Raw genomic sequence first — 21,981 nt, forward strand, 5'->3', positions numbered from 1 at the left:
TGATGTGGCTGAAGCCTCCCCGGAAAGGACATGTGTCCCCCTGGAAACCTCTTTGGTGTCCGTGGTCTCACAGCAATAGCAAGGCTGGCATGTGCAAACCTGCAATGGGTTTCTACAGCCCAGATGGAATGGGTGTGGCCCCTTCCTGAGCATCTTTAAACTTCTATAAGGAAAGAGGTACATTCAGTAAAACATCCCTGTGGTTCCAGTGAAGTCCCACCAAGTTATCCTGAGAAGCAGAAGCCACATAAGTTTTAACAAGTAAGCTTCTGAAATGTTTAGGAACTATCAACAATTAACTTAGGGAAATATTTCCTCACTGTTGCATGGTGTCGCATGCTAAGCGCAGCATGTTCTCAGGCATTCTAGAGCCTGAGCCCACCTCAGAGGTATGTGGGGCCTGCGGGGTCACTGGCCCCTCAAAGATCCCTGGGGAAGGTGCACTCCCGGCCACACAAGTCTCAGACCCGAAACCTGGGAGCCCAGGCAGGCCTCCGGACCCAGCCCAGATGGGCGTCTGGAGACGTCAGGGACTGGACATTGTAAGCTTGCCCGGTGTCTACCCCGCCAGCCCGGCATCCTCCTCTTCCACTCCACACTCTGGATCATTCTTTATGTCTTCCAATTCTTCTCCACGCATCCTCTCCTGAAGTCAGAAAAGAATCCACAGGCATGCCAATTAAACATGGCAAAGGGGTTGTCCCACACAGTCTGGGACTGGACGTTCAGGACATGCAGGTGTCCTGGTCTGGCTTGTGCCTTCACTTCCTGCTGAGATTCAGAATAGGCCAGGTTCAGACGCCCCAGCCAGCCACGGGGAAATCAGGTTTTGTGCATAAGAGCACATATTTACTGAAAGGAACTGAAGGACAGCCCAGCCTGGGGAGACCAGAGAAAGGGCAGGGAAGGAAGCATTGCTTTCAAAGCTGGCACTCCGTGCTCAAATGTGCAGAATTCCCCCAGGTCCACACCCATGGGAGTTACAGTACCCTGGACACTTCTGCTTCCTCTAACAGAGGTTTAAAAGAAAAGTCAAGGATCAACAGAAATGGCCAAGTACTACGCTCTCTGTTCAGTGCCTGTTGGGTCTTAGGTTAGCCCATCTTTCTATGGTGAACCAAAGAAAATGAAAGCCCTCATCTGCCAGATGGCTAGAGCTAATGTCAGACAGGAAGCAGCTTTCTAAAACAATCCAGCACTTACTGGGATATTTTATGCTTTCATTGTTGAATCTTCTATTTCAGAGCAATATAGTTTCCAAAATAAGCAGTATTTGTCCATGATGTACAAGTGTGAGTTTAAAGTAATTTTGGACTCTTTAGGGATTTGAGAGCAAAGACCCTTTGGCACCAGAGAATGGACATTTTCACAATACCCTGTGTGGGCAAGAGTCTGGTTTAGCCACAGGAAAACCAGGAAAACCTATAATCTTATGAAATACTGAATGACAACAAGCCTCTAAGAAATATTCTTAATATTCCCTCAAGATTCTGTTCTACAGTCACTCTGGATTATACAAAAACCTGATACCTAATTCCACTCCATCCCAGCAATCTGAGCTTTCGCAGTGGAGGAGGAAAGAAAGACAAATTTGTCTTGTTTTTTGTTCTGCTTGACAGACACTGGTCCATGGCAAAATTTGAAATTCAGATTTTTCAATATTTCCTTAACGATGCAAGGTTACGGCCAATTCCCATGTGTTCTGTTCCATTTTGGTTTCGTTAGAGCTTGTCTAGTTTAGAGAAGAGAACCATAAAAAATCTAATTACAAAGGCCTCTCCTCGCAACACCCCCCTCCCATGATAGCCCGGAGATTCTGAGCCTAGACCAAGGCCCCGCTGCCACAAGAAGCCCACAGCCGAGTCATCTAGGAAGCTGCCTGGCAGGTTCAGACCACGGCTTCACTGAGCAAGGACAACTTGATTACTAAGAAAGTGAGAGGTTCATGGGGGTGATATAGTATCACCATGCCTTGCTGCTGTCTCCAGGGGCAGACTGTCTGGGTCTGTCATTCTGAGAAGTCCTCGCATGACGGCTCACGTTCTCCTCAGAATTTCCTGGGTGTGCTGCCCTCCCCAAGCAAGAGAAAGAGGATAAGCAAATGAGGGTGGCTCCCAAGGGGCTGGACAATCAAAAGAGGAAATGGTACACTGGGGACCTTGTAAACGTGTTGATAGCCATGACCCAATTCTATATCCTTTTTTTGTTTGTTTGTTTGTTTTTTGAGATGGAGTCTCCCTCTGTGGCCCAGGTTGGAGAGCAGTGGTGCCATCTGGGCTCACTGCAACCTCCACCTCCCAGGTTCAAGCGATTCTCCTGCCTCAGCCTCCCAAGCAACTGGGATTACAGATGCCTGTCACCATGCCTGGCTAATTTTTGTACTTTTAGTAGAGATAGGGTTTCACTATGTTGGTCAGGCTGGTTTTGAACTCCTGACCTCAAGTGATCCTCCTGCCTCAGCCTCCCAAAGTGTTAGGTCAATTCTATCTTCTTGACCTTCACTTTGCCATTTGCTGCAATGCTTTCCAGAAGACAGGTGTCAGGAGATGCAAAGTAATGGTTCCACTCAAGCATTTCTGAGCTGGAATTGTGATCTGTTCTTCCATCGATTCTGGAATTCAAGGGACTCACATTTTCCCAGTTCTAGTCCTGGATCCTTTTTTTTTTTTCTTTTTTTTTTTTTTTTTTTGCTCACTGGTGATTTTGCTCACAAGAGAGGTCATAATCACCCACGTTCAGTGAGTCTCCCTCCTCTCCTACCAAATCAGTACCGACTTGGAAAGGGATGACTTTCTTGTCCTCCTTTGCACCTCTCCACCCCACGCCCCCAAATCCATATGTGTGTGTGGTGTTCAGATCCCTAAAAAAATACGCAGTTTTACATTTCAGCTGAAAATACCTATGTAACACATTTTGTTTACTAAAGAACAAATGAATTATTTAGTTGTTATCTATATAAGTAAATTTTTAAATGTATTTACAGAACTGCATAAATTAGCAAAATTTGGTTTGGCAAAATTTAATTGTGGGCACTTAAAAATATCAGCACACTTTAGCTCTCTTGGCCATACAGAGTTTTTATATCACACAGTAGTAGGTGCCCATGTAGTTAGCTGGTAAACGAGTTCAGAAGCCAGGTCAGCCCTATTCACTACTGCATCCCTAACGTCTAGGAAGTGCCTGGCGCACCCGTAGATGCCCCATTAATGGTTATCGAATGAACAAATAAAGCAATACACGAATGAATGAATGAGAAAATGAAGTAGAAAACCTATTATCAATTTGCCACCTTTCCTAATGTTTTTATGTGTTGTGAGCTATCAAATGTTTACTTGTATTTCATTCCTAATTGAGGTTCATTAAATCTTTAAAAATGAGCGCACTAATTTGGAAGCACACCTGGAGGTATCAGAGCCCTAATCACAGAGGTAAGTTATCATCCAAGGCTGCAGTAGATTACAATGGCCACTAAGGGGAGCCACACAACCTGTCAAAAAGCAGCATTTGCCAGAAAAAAACACACCCAATATGGTGGTTTTGCCCCCAGCACTCCCCAGCACACAGCACCACCACAAAATTGCTGTTGCTATTGTACTCTATAATGTATGAGTCACCAGAACAAACTAAAAAAAAAGGTCAGAACTGCAGTTTGCTGGGCATTAAACTTTCAGAAAAGTAGCCCCTGCTTCCCATCTCATATTTTTCACAACTCTTGATGCAAAAATCCTTCTGGTTTAAAAATTAAATGCAAATAAAAGTATTTGTGGATGACAACTGAATCGATTAAAAATTCAGCTGGAGAAAGAAAGCAAAACTATGACTTATAGACTGAAAAAAAATTAATTTTTAAAGCAGTGGTCAATTATTTCCTGCCCCCAGTAACAATTTTGTAAAAGAACATTTCACTGTTGACATATTCAATTTCATTCTCTCTGGTAAAGAAACTTAAGGCATGTTTAGGCTGACCGGGAAATCACATCAGAAGCAATTATGATCCTATTGGTCAAGTTTCAAAGGCTTTGTCTGTAACTGAATGTAGGAAGAAAGAAATTTCCCACAAACTCCTTCCCTCAAAAGGTCTGCATAACCTGTAAATATTTTCAGGGCCATTATAAGCTGCAGATGTTATCAACAGCCAAGATCGCACAAACTTTTAAAGACCTGGCCCACCAATCAGGCTGCTTCAAAAATAGTCTTTAAAAAAACATTTGCAATGAGCACAAGTTAATTTCCCTTTGAAATGTTGTGAAATGTTCATGCCTTATTTAGAGCAAGAAGCAATTGATTCCACTGGGCTTCTTGCTTACAGTTCTATTTCTATGGCACATAAAATTATAGGATACCTCCAAAATAACTGTCAGGAAAAAGAAAGGAGAACAGATAAAACTTGAAAAAACAGAACAAGTCAAGAAAGTAACTCTAAGAATCACTGACTAATTTAAGACTAACATCCAATTAATGGCCTGAGTTTCCCAGGGAAGAGAAGGTTCCGGAATCTGCATTGTTAGGTGACCCGTAAGAAGTTCTAATCCACTAACACTTGCTGATTTCCATGAAGAGAGAAACAGATGAGAAACTGCAGAGCACTGAGCTAATCTGTGATCACATTTGCAGCCCCAACTCACCAACTTGAAAAAAACCTGAGATGTCAGCACTAACTGTCATAATGGTTGCAAGTTGAAGCCGGTTGGCTGAAAACCTTCCTGAGTGAATTAAAATCCTGACTGCGGGCCCTCGAGGGGAAAGAAGACGTGGGTGAAACTGGGAACTAGCCATGATTTATACAGGCAGTGAAAAGACCATAACTTAGAATTTTTTTTTAATTAAAGAGGTTTAGTAATCTAATTATATCCTAATTATAATGATAACCCTTATTCCTTCAAGGGACTCAGGCATGCTTCTGGAACATTCTCTGTGCAAGTCCCCTCATTTGCTGTTTTAAAACGAGAGTTGGTGAATCTCAGAGTGAATTAAAGTGACAGGTTTGGCATCTGACTTCCAGCTCAGTTTCCTCTGCCCAGACCACACTGACTCCTAGCTCTTGAAACAGCCCCAGTGGAATTCTCCAGGAGGAGCCATCTCCCCAATTAGGAGAAAACATCCTCGTCCCTGCTCACCCCTCTGGCCTGTGCGATTTCCACATTTCAATATGCAACACATTTTCTTTTTCCATTCCCAGCCAAGGAACTGAAACATCCAAGCACAGAGGCTGTGCGAGGCCCCACAGCCTCATTTGTGAAGCGTGTCCATAAACCCGCACAGCTGGACAGCTCAGTGCCCAGGGACCTGACCGGCTTCCCTTCATTCCTAACTCAGTGCCACAGGGCAAGTCACTTAACCGCCTCATTAGGATCACAGCACAGCCCCGCCCTGCCATGCCTCCTTCCCGGGTGCCTGGTCACCCCATTAATATCTGTAAAGATCCATTAAGCCTTCCAGCATAAAAGCAAAACTGATCACTATTATCATCAATAAACTCCAAGGCACGCTCACCTGTCAACACCTAAGGTGGATCAGTCACCACGTGGAGAGAAAGCCTGGCACCTCGGCTGCCTGTCAACCCCTTAATGAGCCACCTGCAGCCGCAGAAATGGCATTCGACGCTGATGGGAGCACCCACTCCAGGAGTGAAGGAGAGCCAGGGCTTTCATTTTGGACAGTTAATTTAAATTAACTGTCCCCCCTCACCTCCCACCCATGGCAGCACCTGCAGCCTGGAGGTGTCTGCTGCCCCACCCCTGGCCTGGCCTCACCTCTCAGTGCTGAGCTGAGAAGCACTGAACTGAGAAGCACCTGTCATGGGCAGCCGTTACCCACTTGCAAGAAGTGGAAAGTTCACTGTCAAAAAAGCAATTTGAGGTCAGGCGCAGTGGCTCACACCTGTAATCCCAGCACTTTGGGAGGCCAAGGAGTGCAAATCACCTGAGGTCGGGAGTTCAAGCCTGGCCAACATGGTGAAACCCCGTCTCTACTAAAAATACAAAAATTAGCCTAGCATGGTGTCACATGCCTGTAGTTCCAGCTACTCAAGTGGCTGAGGCAGGAGAATCCCTTGAATCCAGGAGTCGGAGGTTGCAGTGAGCCAAGATTGCGCCACTCCACTCCAACCTGGGTGACAGAGCCAGACTCTGTCTCAAAAAAAAAAAAGCAACTTGGAAATCCTGACACTGCAAGCCTGCTTTCCCATCTGACTGTTTAAAGGATTTCCCACCCCCTGCCTCCTCCGGAAACCCACCACCAAAGGCTCTGTTTTCGTGCTTCCTCCACTAAACCCCACTGGCAAACTGCCACTGGGGCACTGTCTCAAGCAACCAGAAATTGAAGACGGAGTGCACATCTGTCAACAGGGAAACAAATGACATCATGTCCACGCGACATCATACTATGCTGCTGTGAAAAACATCAGGCAGCAGTTTTGCAGCACGTTGTCTCTGCGGCGCTGCCATTATGTGTGCAGTCGCCTCAGAGGTGAGGAGGATAGGAGACTCGCGTTTCATAGTAAACCCTTTGGAGTTTTCAACCAAGTGCACACAGTACTTTTTTTTTTTTTTTTTTTTTTTTTTTTGAGACGGAGTCTCCCTCTGTCGCCCAGGCTGGAGTGCAGTCGCGATCTCGGCTCACTGCAAGCTCCGCCTCCTGGGTTCACACCATTCTCCTGCCTCAGCCTCCCGAGTAGCTGGGACTACAGGCACACGCCACCACGCCTGGCTCATTTTTTTGTATTTTTAGTAGAGATGGGGTTTCACCGTGTTAGCCAGGATGGTCTCGATCTCCTGACCTTGTGATCCACCCGCCTCTGCCTCCCAAAGTGCTGGGATTACAGGCATGAGCCACCACGCCCAGCCACACATTACCTTTCATTACCTGTTCAGAATAGTGTTTTCAACTCATCTTCAGCTAGGCAGAGGAAACTGATCTTCTTATATGTTTCAATAATCTATCTAATTTTAAAAGGGGAGTCCCTTAGTCCCAGGGAGCTCCTAACTGCTAAATTGGGGGTGATCTTTTTGAGCAAGAAGGACGGGAAGGTGTGCTTCACTCAGGAGGGGAACGTTGGAGGATAAGATGTCCCCACCCAGGTCCTGCCCCTCCTTTGTTCTTGCCACAACAGAAATAACATCCACATGGGTCTCATTAGATCATGTAAATCCATACTAGTATTGAGACCAGAAATAACTAGACATGGTGCAGTGTTTCAGTCCTACTCACAGTCTGGAAGCTTTGCCTGGTAAAGTTGAACCTTGAGCCAGACGTTGGTGTGCTGGCCCCAGGCCCCCAGGGGCTCCACCTCCCACAGGCGCCCTCGCTCCTTCGGACAGACCAGCAGGAACTGCCTACAGACTGGGAGAAGGGAATGCAGTGTGAGTCAGGAAGTCCCCCACCTCACCCTGGTTCACTCTGCGCCAGCTCTCTGGGTCTCAGATACGGGCAACTCCAGTCCTCTAGCAGCCCTCTACCCCCTGATCTCTGCTGGAATCCCTGCGGCACTCAAACCACTTTTTCACCTGCCTACCATGGACACGCCCACCTCCCCCGGCTCCTCCCGGTGAGGAGCTCTCATCTCCATGCTTCCCATCTGCATTCATTTACCAGGGCTCCTCTAACAAAACACTGCAGACCGGTTGGCTTAAACCAGGAGTCCCCAACCCCTGGGCCACCGACCAGTGCTGGGATGCACAGCAGGAGATGAGTGGTGGAGGAGAACACAAAGCTTCATCTGTATTTACAGTTGTTCCCATTGCTCATGTTACCGCCTGAGCTCTGCCTCCTGTCAGATCAGTGGCAGCATTAGATTCTCATAAGAGCATGGACCCTATCGTGAATTTCGCATGTGAGGTTGCGCACTCCTTATGAGAATCTAATGCCTGATGATCTGTCACTGCCTCCCATCTAGTGCAAGACGGGACCATCTAGTTGCAAGAAAATAAGCTCAGGGCTCCCACTGATTCTACATTATGGTAAGCTGTATAATTATTTCATTATATATTAAAATGTAATAACAATAGAAATAAAGTGCACAATAAATAAATGTAATGTGCTTGAATCATTCTGAAACCAATCCCTTGTCTCTGCCCCATCCATGGAAAAACTGTCTTCCATGAAACCAGTCCCTGGTGCCAAAAGGGTTGGGGACCACTGGTTTAGACAACAGAAATTTATTTCTCATAGTTATGGAGGCTGGACGTCCAAAATCAAGGTGGCCCAGGGTTGTTTTCTCCTGAGGCTTCTCTCCTTGGCTTACGAATGGTCATTTTCTCCCTGCATCCTCATACGGCTGTTTCTGTTTGGGTCCATCCTGGTGCCTCTCTTCTTACAAGGACACCAATCATACAGGACTAGGGGCCCACCCTCAGGACTCCATTCAACCTTAATTAACTTTTTAAAGGCCCTATCTCCAAATGTGGTCACACCAAGGGCTTCAACATATGAATTTGAGTGGGGGGCGCAATTCAGTCCTCAGCACCATCCACCCTGGCCACTCTTCATGCACCGTCCTTCCTCCCTCCCAAAGAACCTTCAAGCTTATCCTCTGCTCCCTCCTGGATTCCAGGGTCCACTCAAGTTTCCCACACTTTTATGCTCACATTCATGGGTGAACATTTTCACATGGCAATGTCCTGAATCCAGGTGAATGGGAAACTGCTCCTGGTTCTGCAGGTGCCCATGAGGACTCCATTAGGCCCTCTTCTTAACATTTGGGGGGCCCTGGGAAAGAACACAGATGGAAACCTACACAGTGCAATGCTAAGTGCAGGCAGACCTCAGAGATACTGTGTGTTTGGTTCCAGACCACCACAATAAAGCAAATATCACAGAAAAGCAAGTCACACAAATTTTTTGATTTCCTAGCGCATTCATGTAAAACTTATGTTTATAGTATACTGTAGTCTAGTAAGCGTGCAATAGCATTTTTGTCTAAAAAATATAATGTACATACCTTAATTAAAATATATTTTAATGCTAAACAATACTAGTAATCATCTGAGCCTTCAGGGAGTCATAATCTTTGTGCTGGTGGAGGGTCTTGCCTCAAGGTTGATGGCTTCTCAGAGTGGGGTTGCTGTGGCAATTTCTTAAAATAACACAGCAATGAAGTTTCTTCCACTAATTGATTCTTCCTTTCACAACAGATTTCTATGCAGCATGTGATGCTGTTTGACAGCATTTTACCCACAGTAGAACTTCTTTCAAAATTGGAGTTCATCCTCTCAAACCCTGCTGCTGCTGCTTTCTCAACTAATTTATGGAATATTCTAAATCCTTTGTTGTCATTTCAGCAATGTCCACTGCATCTTCAACAGGAGGAGATTCCAACTCGAGAACCCACTTTCTTTGCTCATGCATAAGAAGCAACTCCTCAACCGTTCAAGTTTAATCATGAGATTGCAGCAATTCAGTCCCATCTTCAGGCTCCACTTCTAATTCTAGCTCTCTCTTTATTTCCACCACATCTGTAGCGACTTCCTTTGCTGAAGTCTTGGACTCCTCCCTCAAAGTTATCCATGAGAGTTGGAATCAACTTCTTCCAAACTCCTATGAATGTGGATATTTTGACCTTCCATGAATCATGAGTGTTCTTGAGTGTTCTTAATGGCGTCTAGAGTGGTGAATCCTTTCCAGAAGGTTTTCAGTGTACTTTGCCCAGAACCATCAGAGAAATCACTATTTACGGAAGTCTTAGGAAGTGTATTTCTTAAATAAGACTCGAAAGCTGAAATTATTCCTTGATCCACAGAATGGATATTATGTTAGCAGGCGTGGAAACAACATTAATCTCTTTGTACATCTTCATCAGAGCTCTTGGATAACCAGGTGCATTGTCAATGAGCAATAATATTTTGAGAGGAATCTTTTGTTCTGAGCAGTAGGTCTCAACTGTGGGCATAAATTATTCAATAAACTGTGCTGTAAACAGATGTGCTGTCATCCAGACATTGTTGTTCCATTTCTAGAGCACAGACAGAAAATATTTGGCATAATTCTTAAGGGCCTTAGGATTTTCAGACCAGTAAATGAGGATTGACTTCAGCTGAAGGCTGCCAGCTACATCAACCCCTAACAAGAGACTCAACCTGTCTTTTGAAGCTTTGAGGCCAGGCACCAACTTCTCTTCTCTAGCTATGAAAGTCCTAGATGGCATGTTCTTCCAGTAAAAGGCGGTTGCACCTACATTGAAAATCTGTTGTGTAGTGTAGCCACCTTTATCAATGATCTGAGCTAGATCTTGCAGATAACTTGCTTTGCTTCTGTATCAGCACTTGCTGCTTCACCTTGCACTTTTATGTTATGGAGACGGCTTCTTTCCTCAAACTTCATAAGCCAACCTCTGCTAGCTTCAAACATTTCTTCTGCAGCTTGCTCAAATCTCTCAGCCTTCACAGAATTGAAGAGAGTTAGGGCCTTGCTCTGGGTTAGGCTTTGACTTAAGGCAGTGTTGTGGCTGGTTTGATCTTCTATCTAGACCACTAAAACTTTCTCCCTATCAGCAATAAGGCTGCTTTACTTTCTTATCATTTGTGTGTTCACCAGAGTAGAACTTTTCATTCCCTTTAAGAATTCTTCCTTTGCATTCACAGCTTGGCTACCTGGTGCAAGAGGCCTAGCGTTCAGCATACCTCAGCTTTTGACACGCCTTCCTTGCTAAGTTTAGTCATTTCTAGCTTTTGATTTAAAGTGAAAGCCACATGATTCTTCCATTCACTTGAACATTCAGAGGCCATTGTGGGGTTATTAATTGGCCTAATTTCAATATTGTTGTGTCTCATGGAATAGGAAGAAAAGGAGGGAACAGCTGATTGGAAGCGGAGTCAGAACAGGCTCGTGTATCGATAAGTTCACTGACTTACACGGGCATGGTTTGTGGTGCCTCCAATTGATGTTATAACAATTATAACATCAAACATCACTGATCACAGATCACCATGACAGATATAATAATAATGAAGAAGTTTGAAATATTGTGAAAATTACCAAAACATGACACAGAGACATGAAGCGATACCATACTGTTGGAAAAATATCCCTGATAGACTTGCTTGAAGCAGGGCTGCCACAGCCTTCAAAATGTAAAACATGCAGCATCTGCAAAGTGCAATCAAGGGAAGAGCAGTGAAATGAGGAATGCCTGTCTTCCAAAGGTACAAACCAAGTTAGCAAAGCGCTATATATGACACGTTCTGCCCTCCTATCTTGACAAATATAACTTCCTAACAACAGGAGAAGCTCGTTTCAAATTTAGAATTCTTGGACTCCTTGGAGTGTTGCACCAGAATGTGGCAATACCAAGCGAGCTGGCCCCCAGCCGGCAGTCCACCCCCTTCTCCTCCCACCCCAGCCCCCAATACCTCACGGGGCCTGTGAGTACAAATGTGGCCGTTCTCCCCACATGTCATCCACAGTCCCCCAGGAGCCGCCCCTGGGCTCTGAGGATGTGCAAACTGGCGGCATGGTTCACCCTCATGAGCACAGACCCAGGGATGAGGTCCACTCAGGCCCACAGTGGCCACTGGCAGGAATCCTGGGGTACTGGCACCCTGAGCCAGTTTAGAAGGAGCAGCATGAGCCAGGTGGGCACCTCCTCTTGTGCCCATGAAGTCCTCGCCCCTTGGAGGAAGATGCAGTTGAAAGAAGGCTCAAAGCATGGGGCCCAGGACTTCTGCCAGAGTCCCTCCTGTCCAGTTGGAAGGCATCACTGAACTCAGTAAAAACCTGACAGGCACACCTGGGTGGCTGAAGCCCAGAGAGAAGTAGCATGAGTCAGAATCAGCACATTCAGATCTTTCTCTGCAGGCAAAGACAGTGGAAGGATGGGAGGGATCACAGGGCCCTACAGGGTCTCAGCAAGGCTGGCCCAGGATCAGCAGCCAGCCCTTAGCCTTGGAGCCCACTGTTCCTTTGAGTAAAAGGCTCTCTTCCACTCCCTTGCTAAAGCTTCCTGAAACCCTGAGGTGGCCTGCACCTGAAGCAAGAAGGAGGAGGGGGCCTGGAAGGACATGGGTATGGACAGAGGACCAGCTGCCTGGGCCCCCGAATGCTCCTGCACCTGAAAGTGAGCTACATAATGCAGGAAGCCTTGAGCACTCTTGCAGAAATTCAAGGCTCTTCAGAATTTTAACAACAGGCTAAGAGTTTGAAAATACAAAGAAACAGCCAGACCCACTTGGGGAAAAGTATGTTTTTACCTGCTTTTCTTTATGACTTCACAGCAACGGAAGCTTCCTTGCCTTTCCTAACTGTTCTCTCCTATCCCTTGAGCCAGAAAGACGCCAGAAACTGCATACTAAGCGTTCAAAGACCGCCGCACACCAAGAACAGAGGCAGGGCACAAAGTAGGGTGTGTGTGCTTCATGGGGGAGAAGGGGACTCAGAGACATGCTCTCCAGAGCCTCCCACCCTCGTCACCTTAGAGTGTGATGTTTCACATCAGAGTTGTTTCATCCTCCTCTGGCAAACGTGGATAAAGAATATGGGAGGGAGGCGTCTTGTGCGTAGAGAGCTACAGAGGTGCTGGAAAGCTGAGTCCATTCAGAGCTTGCCTTTCTACCCAGTCCCTGCCTTCCCTTCAGCTTCTGGGCTCTCCCGTGGCTTCTAGTTCAAAGGACAAAGTGAGGAACTACAGGTATCAAGTGAAATAGCAAAGGCACTCCAAAGCCCCGCAGCCCGCAGCATGGCGGTAGCTCTCCGGATTCCCTTCTCTCTGAGCTCGTTGATTTGTTTGTGATTGTTTCTGAATCCAATTATTTTCCAGCTTGGGAGAAGTTCACTTCTTGTGATCAAACATGAAGTCTCAGTTTGTGCTGCAGCAACCACAGATTTCTCAGAAAGAAGGAAAACCCCACGAGCATGCTGCCAAGCGGAGGCCTGCATCTGCCCACGAGGGCTCCCCAGGGCCTCCCCCTGCAGAATCCTCCAGAATGCACATGTGTTATCCATCACCGTTACCCAAATGCTTCTGCAAGACACAAGGGGTTTTACCTTGGTACATGGCAGGAGACATCAGGCAGCTGACCCCCAGGGCCTCGTCCTCTGGGAATGTCTCACAGAAGTCCCACAGCATGGCTGTTCCCAAGCCTTGGCGCCAGTGTTTCCTCCTGATGAACACAGTGTCAAAGACGGGCAGCAGGTAGCATGCACCAGTGCCATCACCACACAGGCTGCCTGTAGAGAAAGAAACAGACAGATATTGTCCCCTGGGCTCACAGCTCACCCACTAGGACCCTGTAGGGCCCCTGCACAGCCAGAGTCATGGGTACCTCCTAGAAGCATGGTCAGTTTCACAAGCTAAACAAGTGATGCTAAAATAGCAGATCATTCTCCAGTTGACTGATTAGCTTTCTTTACAAACTCACATGATACAAGACCACTGGACTGAAATGAAAGGTGAACCTCGGAGACTAAGCAGAGTGAGGCCACTCAGGCAGCACCCTCCTCAGATTCCTCCCTTCACTGCACACAGTTCAATAAGACCCTTGGAGCCAACCAGGAGTATCTGGCAATGTCAACCATCTCCCTGCAGAAGTGAAACCTGAAGAGACCAATTCAACTCATCTCTAGGGTATGCACTTGTTTCAGTAACTCTAGCAAGGGCTCACCATGTCCAATTATAGCAAAATGCACTTACCCCAAATAGACGCAGCACCAGGCCCTGCTTCTCATGAAATTTTGATGGCCCTGCTGCAGCAGAGCAAGAGAGGTGACAATTGGCACCCTCCCCGCTTTTCACCCATAACTTAACTGTATTGCAACCAAGGTCAACACCAGCACAGTTGCCATTTCTGCAATGAGAACGTGGCCTTTCAGCCAGGCATCCCTGTCATCACCCTAACTAGAACACCAATTCTACATTGAGCCTACTAGCTCACCTTCCTCACCTCTAAACTGCACAGGTGCCCATGCCCTAGATGCAATGAAGAAGAAAACAAATAAGGAGCATTTTCAGCTCCTGTTGGAAGTGGTGGTATTTGTCCCTGCCAAGATTCAGAAGTGGATAATTTCCCAAACAAACAAACAAACAAAAATATGACTCAGATTCTAGTCAGCCAGACTGAACTGCAAAGATACACACTCCCATGGTGAACTGTTTGCAAAAATGGCCACGATTACTTCTTTCCTATGGCCATGCCCCTTTGCGTTTGATTTTGAAGCTCCTCCCATCAAGAGATGGGATCAATTTCCCCTCACCTTTAATTCCATCTGGCCTTGTGACTCGCTTTGGTCAACAGAATGAGGCAGAGTGACAGCACCACCACTCTAAGCCTAGGCCTCCTGAGGTCCAGTGGCCTGTGTTCTCTCTCGGATCCTTGCAACACACCACAAAAGCAAGCCCAGGGTAACCTGCTACCATGAAAGGCATATGGCCCAGGCACTGCTGTGGTCCCAGTCAATGTCTAGCCAGCTCCAAGCAGCAGAGCCACCTGACAGGCAGGTCACCATGGATACATAGCCAGCCCAGCTAGACTAGAAAACCACCCAGCTGAGCTCAGCCTAAAATGCCAACCAAAATAATTGTTAGCTAAATAAGCAGTTACTATTTCATACCAAAAATGAATTTAAAAATAAATAATCTCTGGCCAATAAGGAAGTTCATTTCTCTTGAGACAGTAACTATAAAATATTTGGGATTTCAACCTTGATGCGCTTGAGATGACAGTACCAACTTGCTTGCAATTATATTATTTCAATATATAGAAGATGAGAGCAATGTTCTTGTAACTGTGAAGTCTTCCAAAACTAAAAAAGTTTAATATTAAATAATGATGCAATTTAATTTACAGTAGCATTAAAAAGAAGTAAATAATTAAGAGTATGTTTAAGAAAAGAATTGCATTGAACACTGAAAACTACAAGACATTGTTGAGAGAAATTAAAGAAGATCTAAATAAATGAAGAGAAATTCCATGTTCTTGGATTGGATGACTCAATTCTTAAGATAATTCTTCTCAAAATGATCTGTAAACTCAATGCTAGCTCTATCAAAATCCTCTTTGTAATTCTACAACTAAGCATATGAAAGAATGCTCCACATCTCATGTTATTAGGAAATCACAAATTTAAAAAATGAGATGCCACTACACACCTATTAGAATAGCCAAATTCTTTTTTTTCAAGATGGAGTTTCGCTCTTATTGCCCAGGCTGGAATGCAATGGTGTGATCTTAGCTCACTGCAACCTCTACCTCCTGGGTTCAAGCTATTCTCCTGCCTCAGTCTCCCAAGTAGCTGAGATTACAGGCATGTGCCACCACGCCCAGCTAATTTTTGTATTTTTAGTAGAGACAGGGTTTTGCCATGTTGGCCAGGCTGGTCTCGAACTCCTGACCTCAGGTGATCCGCCTGCCTCGGCCTCCCAAAGTGCTGGGATTACAGGCATAAGCCACCATGCCCGGCCTAGAATAGCCAAATTCTTGAACACTGACAACAACAAATGCTGGTGTGGATGTGGAACAACAGGAACTCTCATTCATTGCTTGTCAGAATACAAAAGGGTGCAGCCACTTTGGAAGGCATTTTGGCAGTTTCTTACAGAACTAAACATACTCTTACCTTATGATTCAGCAATCACACTCCTTGGTATTTACTCAACAGAATTGAAAACTGTGTTCACACAAAAACCTGCACACAAATATTTATTGCAGCTTTATTCATAATTACTAAAACTTAGAAGCAACCAGGATGTACTTCAGACGGTGAGTGGATAAACAAACTGTGGCTCATCCAGTCAATTTAACATTATTCCGCACTAAAAAGAAATGAGTTATTACTACACAAAGATATAGAAAAACCATAAGGACATATTACTAAGTGAAAGAAGCTAACTGAACAATGACATTCCATTGGATTCCAACTTCAGTAATGTGCTTCATAAAGTCATTTTGGTCAACAATGGACCACATGTGTAGTGGAGGTCCCATAAGAATAAAATACAGCTGAAAAATTCCTGTTGCCTAGTGATAGTCATAGGCATCATAAAGTCGTAATGCAACACATTATTCATGTGTTTGCTGCGATGCTGGGGTAAAAAACATACCACACTGCCAGTTGCATAAAAGTCTAGCACACACAGGCCAGGCACAGTGGCTCATGCCTGTAATCCCAGTAGTTTGGGAGGCCGGAGCAGGTGGGTCACTTGAGGTCAGGAGTTTGAGACCAACATGGCCAACATAGTGAAATACGGTCTCTACCAAAAATATAAAAAAGTAGCCAGGTGTGGTGGCGTGCACCTGTAATCTCATCTACTCAGGAGGCTGAGGCAGGAGAATTGCTTGAACCCAGGCGGCAGAGATTGCAGTGAGCCGAGATTGCACCACTGCACCCCAGCCTGGGCAAGAGAGCAAGCCTCTGTCCCAAAAAAAAAAAAAGTCTAGCACATACAATTATGCACAGTACATAATACTCAATAATGATAATAAATGACTGATACTGGTTTATGTATTTACTATACTATATTTTTTATTGTCATTTTACAGTGTACACCTTCTACTCATTAAAACAATAAAATTAACTGTAAAGCAGCCTCAGGCAGGTCCTATAGGAGGTATTCCAGAAGAAGGCACTGTTATCCTAGGAGATGATAGCTCCACGTGTGTTACTGCCCCTGAAGACCTTCCAGTGGGACAAGATGTGGAAGTGGAAGACAGTGATATTGACAATCCTGACCCTGAGTAGGCCTAGGCTAACGAGTGTGTTTGTCTCTGTGTTTTTAACAAAAAAAGTTTTTAAACTTTAAAAAAAATTTTTGTAATTAAAGCTTAAGAATAAGAAAATATTTATGTACAGCTGCATGATGTATTTATGTTTTAGCCAAGTGTTATTACAAGAGTCAAAAATTTTAAAAAATTAAAAAGTTTTTGTAAAGTAAAAAGGTTACAGTAAGCTACAGTTCATTTATTATTGAAGAAAACTGTACAGTAAGCTACAGTTCATTTATTATTGTAGACATTTAGTGTAACCTAAGTGTACAATGTTTCTAAAGTGTACAGTAGTACACAGTACTGTCCTAGGCCTTCACATTCACTCACCACTCACTTACTCCCTGACTCGCCCAAAGCAACTTCCAGTCCTGCAAGCTCCACTCAAGTTAAGTACTCTACACAAGCATACTGTTTTTAAATCTCTTTACTGTGCCTTTTCTATATTTACATATGTTTAGATATATAAATACTTACCATTGTGTTACAATCGCCTCCAGTAATCAGTACAATAACAAGCTACACAGGTTTGTAGCCTAGAGAGGACAGGCTATAGTCGACAACCTAAGAGTGCAGGACGCTCTGCCATGGAGTCTTATGTGAATACATTCTATCATGTTCACACAATGATGCAATTGCCTAACAGTGCATTCCTCAAAACATATCCCTATGGTTAAGTGACAAATGACCGTATATTACATTCTGGAAAAGGCAAAACTAGGGAGGCATGGTGACTGGGCACAGTGGCTCACATCTGTAATTCCAGCACTTTGGAAGGCCAAGGTGGGCAGATTACCTGAGGTCAGGAGTTTGAGACCAGCTTGGTCAACATGATAAAACCCTGTCTCTACTAAAAATACAAAAAAATGAGCCAGGCAAGGTGGCTCACGCCTGTAATCCCAGCTACTTGGGAGGCTGAGACATGAGAACTGCTTGAATCAGGGAGGTGGAGGTTGCAGTGAGCTGACATCATGCCACTGCATTATAGCCTGGGTGATAAGAGTGAGACCCCATCTCAAAAAAAAAAAAAAAAAAAAAAAAAGATCTGTGGTTACCAGGGCTAGGAGTAAGAAGGATGAATAGGCAGAGTACAGAGGATTTTTAGGCAGTGAAACTACACTCTGTGATATTACAACAGTGGACACATGCCATTAAACATTTGTCACAACCCATAGAAGGTGCAACACGGAGTAAGCCCTAATGTGAACTATGAACTTCAGTTAATGATAATCTATTTCTATAGGCTGAACCTTGTGTCTCGAACATTTGCAAACCCACAGTACCTCAGAAGATATTTTCTTTGGAGATCTTTGGAGATAAGGCCTTTAAAAGAGGTCATGAAGCTAAAAAGGAGGCCATTAGGGTATGCACCAATCCAACCTTCTTACAGGGACTAGTGTCTCTATAAGAAGAAATCTGGACCCACAGAAAGACACCAGCAATACTCAAGTAGAGAAAAGACCAAGTATGGACATAGTAAGAAGGCAGCCATCTGCAAGCCAAGGAGAGAGAGGCCTCTGAAGAAAACAAGCCTTCTGACACCCTGACCTAGAACTTCTAACCTCCATAACTGTGAGAAAATTAATTTCTGTTGTTTAAGCCAGCAGTCCCCAACCTTTTTGGCACCAGGAACCAGTTTCATGGAAGACAATTTTTCCATGGACCGGGAAAGGGAGGGGATGGTTTCAGGATGATTCAAGTGCATTACATTTATTATGCACTTTATTTATATTATTACAGTGTAATATATAATGAAATAATTATACAACTCACCATAATGTAGAATCAGTGGGAGTCCTGAGCTTGTTTCACCCCCAGATGGGATGGGAGACAGTGACAGATCATCAGGCATTAGATTCTCATAAGGAGAGCACAACCTAGATCCCTCACATGTGAAGTTCACAGTAGGGTCCGCACTCTTATGAGAATCTGATGCTGCCACTGATCTGACAGGAGGCAGAGCTCAGGTGGTAACGTGAACAATGGGAGTGACTGTGAATACAGATGAAACTTCGCTCACTCGCCCACCACTCACCTCCTGTTGTGCAGCCCAGCTCCTAACAGGCCATAGACTGGTACCGGTCCATGGCCTGAGGACTGGGGACCCCTAGTTTAAGCCACCCAGTCTGTGGTCTTTTGTTATGGAAGCCCTAGAAAACTAATGCATATGTCAATATTGGCTCGTCAATTGGAACAAATGTACCTCACTAACCCAGTATGTTAATAATAGGGGAAACTGTTGGGGAAGGGGATACAGAGGAACTCTGTACTTGCCGTTCAATTTTTCTATAAATCTAAAAACTGTTCTAAAAATAAAGCCTATTCATATTTTTAAGTGTATTAGGTATTTTATAAAGTGAGGTTGGACCCATACATCACACACAAAAAATGATTCAAAATGGATCATAGACATGAATGTAAGAGCTAAAACTATAAAGCTTTTGGAAAAAGTAAAAATCTTCCCAACCTTGGGTTAGGCAAAGAGTTCTTAGATTCAACACCAAAAATACAATCAATTGACAAACCTAACTTCATCAATGTTTTAAATGTTTTGTTTCAAAAGACACCACTGGGAAACATGGCAGACGGGAGGCAGGACTAGACTGCACCTCTGACTGGGACAGACAGAGCAGCATGTGGAGGTTTGCATTGTTAATTTCTGCTCCAGAACAATTGCAGGAATAAATCAGGAAACCTGAGAGGACCCACAGGCTCCCTGAAGGAAGTAGATTGCTCCTGCAGGACCCAGGAGACACCCTAAATACTGTGCTGGTATCCACGACTGAGAGACCCACAGATGGTTCACATCACAGGACTCTGCAGACAACCCCCAATACCAGCTGGAGCCTGGTGGACTTGCTGGGTGACTAGATCCAGAAAAGAAATAACAATCACTATAGCTCAGCTCTCAGGAAGCCACATCCATAGGAATAGGGGGAAAGTAATACATCAAGGGAACACCCTGTGGGACAAAACAAACCTTTAGCCCTAGCCCTTCCCTCTGACAGAGGCTACCCAAATGAGAAGGAACCAGAAAACCAATTCTAGTAATATGACAAAACAAGGTTCTTTAACACCTCCAAAAAATCACACTAGCTCACCAGCAATGGACCCAAACAGAGAAGAAATTCCTGATTTACCGGAAAAAGAATTTAGGAGGTTAGTTATTAAGCTAATCAGGGAGGCACCAGAGAAAGACAAAGACCATTGTAAGGAAATCCAAAAAAACGATACAAGAAGTGAAGGCAGAAAATAGATATTCAAGGAAATAGCAAAAAAAATATCAAAACTCCAGGAAACAATGGACACACTTATAGAATGCAAAATGCTCTGGAAAGTCTCAGCAATAGAATTGAACAAGGAGAAGAAAGAAATTCAGAGCTCAAAGACAAGGTCTTCAAATTAACCCAATCCATCAAGACAAAGAAAAAATAATAAGAAAATATGAACAAAGCCTCCAAGAAATATGGGATTATGTTAAATGACCAAACCTAAGAATATTCAGTGTTCCTGAGGAAGAGACAAATCTAAAAGTTTGGAAAACATATTTGGGGAAATAATTGAGGAAAACTTCCCCAGTCTTGCTAGAGACCTAGACATCCAAATACAAGAACCACAAAGAACACCTGGGAAATTCATCACAAAAAGATCATCACCTAGGCACATTGTCATCAGGTTATCTAAAGTTAAGACAAAGGAAAGAATCTTTAAAGCTGTCAGACAAAAGCACCAGGTAACCTATAAAAGAAAACCTATCAGATTAACAGCAGATTTCTCCGTAGAAACCCTACAAGCTAGAAGGGGTTAGGGCCCTATCTTCAGTCTCCTCAAACAAAACAATTAGCCAAGAAATTTGTACCCAGTGAAACTAACCTTAATGTATGAAGGAATGATACAGTCTTTTTCAGTCAATCAAATGCTGAGAGAATTCACCACTACCAAGCCATCACCACAATAACTGCTAAAAGGACCTCTAAATCTTGAAACAAATCCTGGAAACACATCAAAACAGAACCTCTTTAAAGCATAAATCTCACAGGACCTATAAAACAAAAATACAATTTAAAAAAACAAAAACAAAAAACCAAGGTATACAGGCAACAAACAGCATGACGAATGGAATGGTACCTCATATCTCAGTACTAACATTGAATGTAAATGGCCTAAATCGTCCACTTAAAAGATACAGAATTGCAGAATGGATAAGAATTCATCAGCCAACTATCTGCTGTCTTCAAGAGACTTACTTAATACATAAGGACTCACACAAACTAAAGATAAAGGGGTAGAAACAGACATTACAGGCAAAAACGAGCAAGAGTATTCTTATATCAGACAAAACAAACTAAAGCAGCAGCAGTTAAAAAAAGGCAAAGAGGGGCATTATAATAATGATAATTTTATTTCCAACAGGAAAATATCACAATCCTAAACATATATGCACCTAACACTAGAGCTCCCAAATTTATAAAACAATTACTACTAAACCTAAGAAATGAGATAGACAGCAACACAATAATAGTGAGGGACTTCAATACTCCACTGACAGCACTAGACAGGCCATCAAGACAGAAAGTCAACAAAGAAACAATGGATTTAAACTATACCCTGGAACAAATGGACTTAACAGATATATACAGAACATTCCATCCAACAACCACAGAATATACATTCCATTCAACAGTGCATGGAACTTTCTCCAAGACAGACCACATGATAGACCATAAAATGAGCTTCAATAAATTAAGAAAACTGAAATGATATCAAGCACCCTCTTAGACCACAGTAGAATAAAACTGGAAATCAATTCCAAAAGGAACCTCCAAAACCATGCATATACATGGAAATTAAATAACCTGCTCCTGAATGATCACTGGGTCAAAAATGAAATTAAAGGGAATTTAAAAATTCTTCAAACTGAACAGCAATAGTGACACAGCCTATTAAAACTTCCAGGACACAGCAAAGGCAGTGCTAAGAGGAAAGTTCATAGCCCTAAACACCTACATCAAAAAGTCTGAAAGAGCATAAACAGACAGTCTAAGGTCACACCACCTCAAGGAGCTAGAGAAACAAAAACAAACCAAACCCAAACCCAGCAGAAAAAAGGAAATAACCAAGATCAGAGCAGAACCAAATGAAATTGAAACAAACAAACAAAAAATACAAAAGATAAATGAAACAAAAAGCTGGTTCTTTGAAAAGATGAATAAAATTGATAGACCATTGGCAAGATTAACCCAGAAAAGAAGAGAGAAAATCCAAATAAGCTCAATAAGAAATTAAATGGGAG

General features: G+C 43.8%; 1 protein-coding gene across 1 annotated transcript in view; it reads right to left on the reverse strand.

Moving 5' to 3' along the window:
• Positions 1 to 559: 559 nt before the first annotated feature.
• Positions 560 to 21,981, reverse strand: part of LOC102124610 (protein FAM169BP) — a 40,116-nt gene continuing 18,694 nt past the window's right edge. Inside the window, exons 2-4 of the mRNA XM_073998440.1 lie at positions 12,976 to 13,158; positions 1,972 to 2,066; positions 560 to 646 (exon numbers count right to left, since the gene is read on the reverse strand). Of these exons, the coding sequence (XP_073854541.1) occupies positions 560 to 646; positions 1,972 to 2,066; positions 12,976 to 13,158 (365 nt within the window). The remainder of the gene's footprint in view (positions 647 to 1,971; positions 2,067 to 12,975; positions 13,159 to 21,981) is intronic.

Source organism: Macaca fascicularis, chromosome 7 (assembly GCF_037993035.2).
Source record: "Macaca fascicularis isolate 582-1 chromosome 7, T2T-MFA8v1.1".
Lineage (NCBI taxonomy): Eukaryota > Metazoa > Chordata > Mammalia > Primates > Cercopithecidae > Macaca > Macaca fascicularis.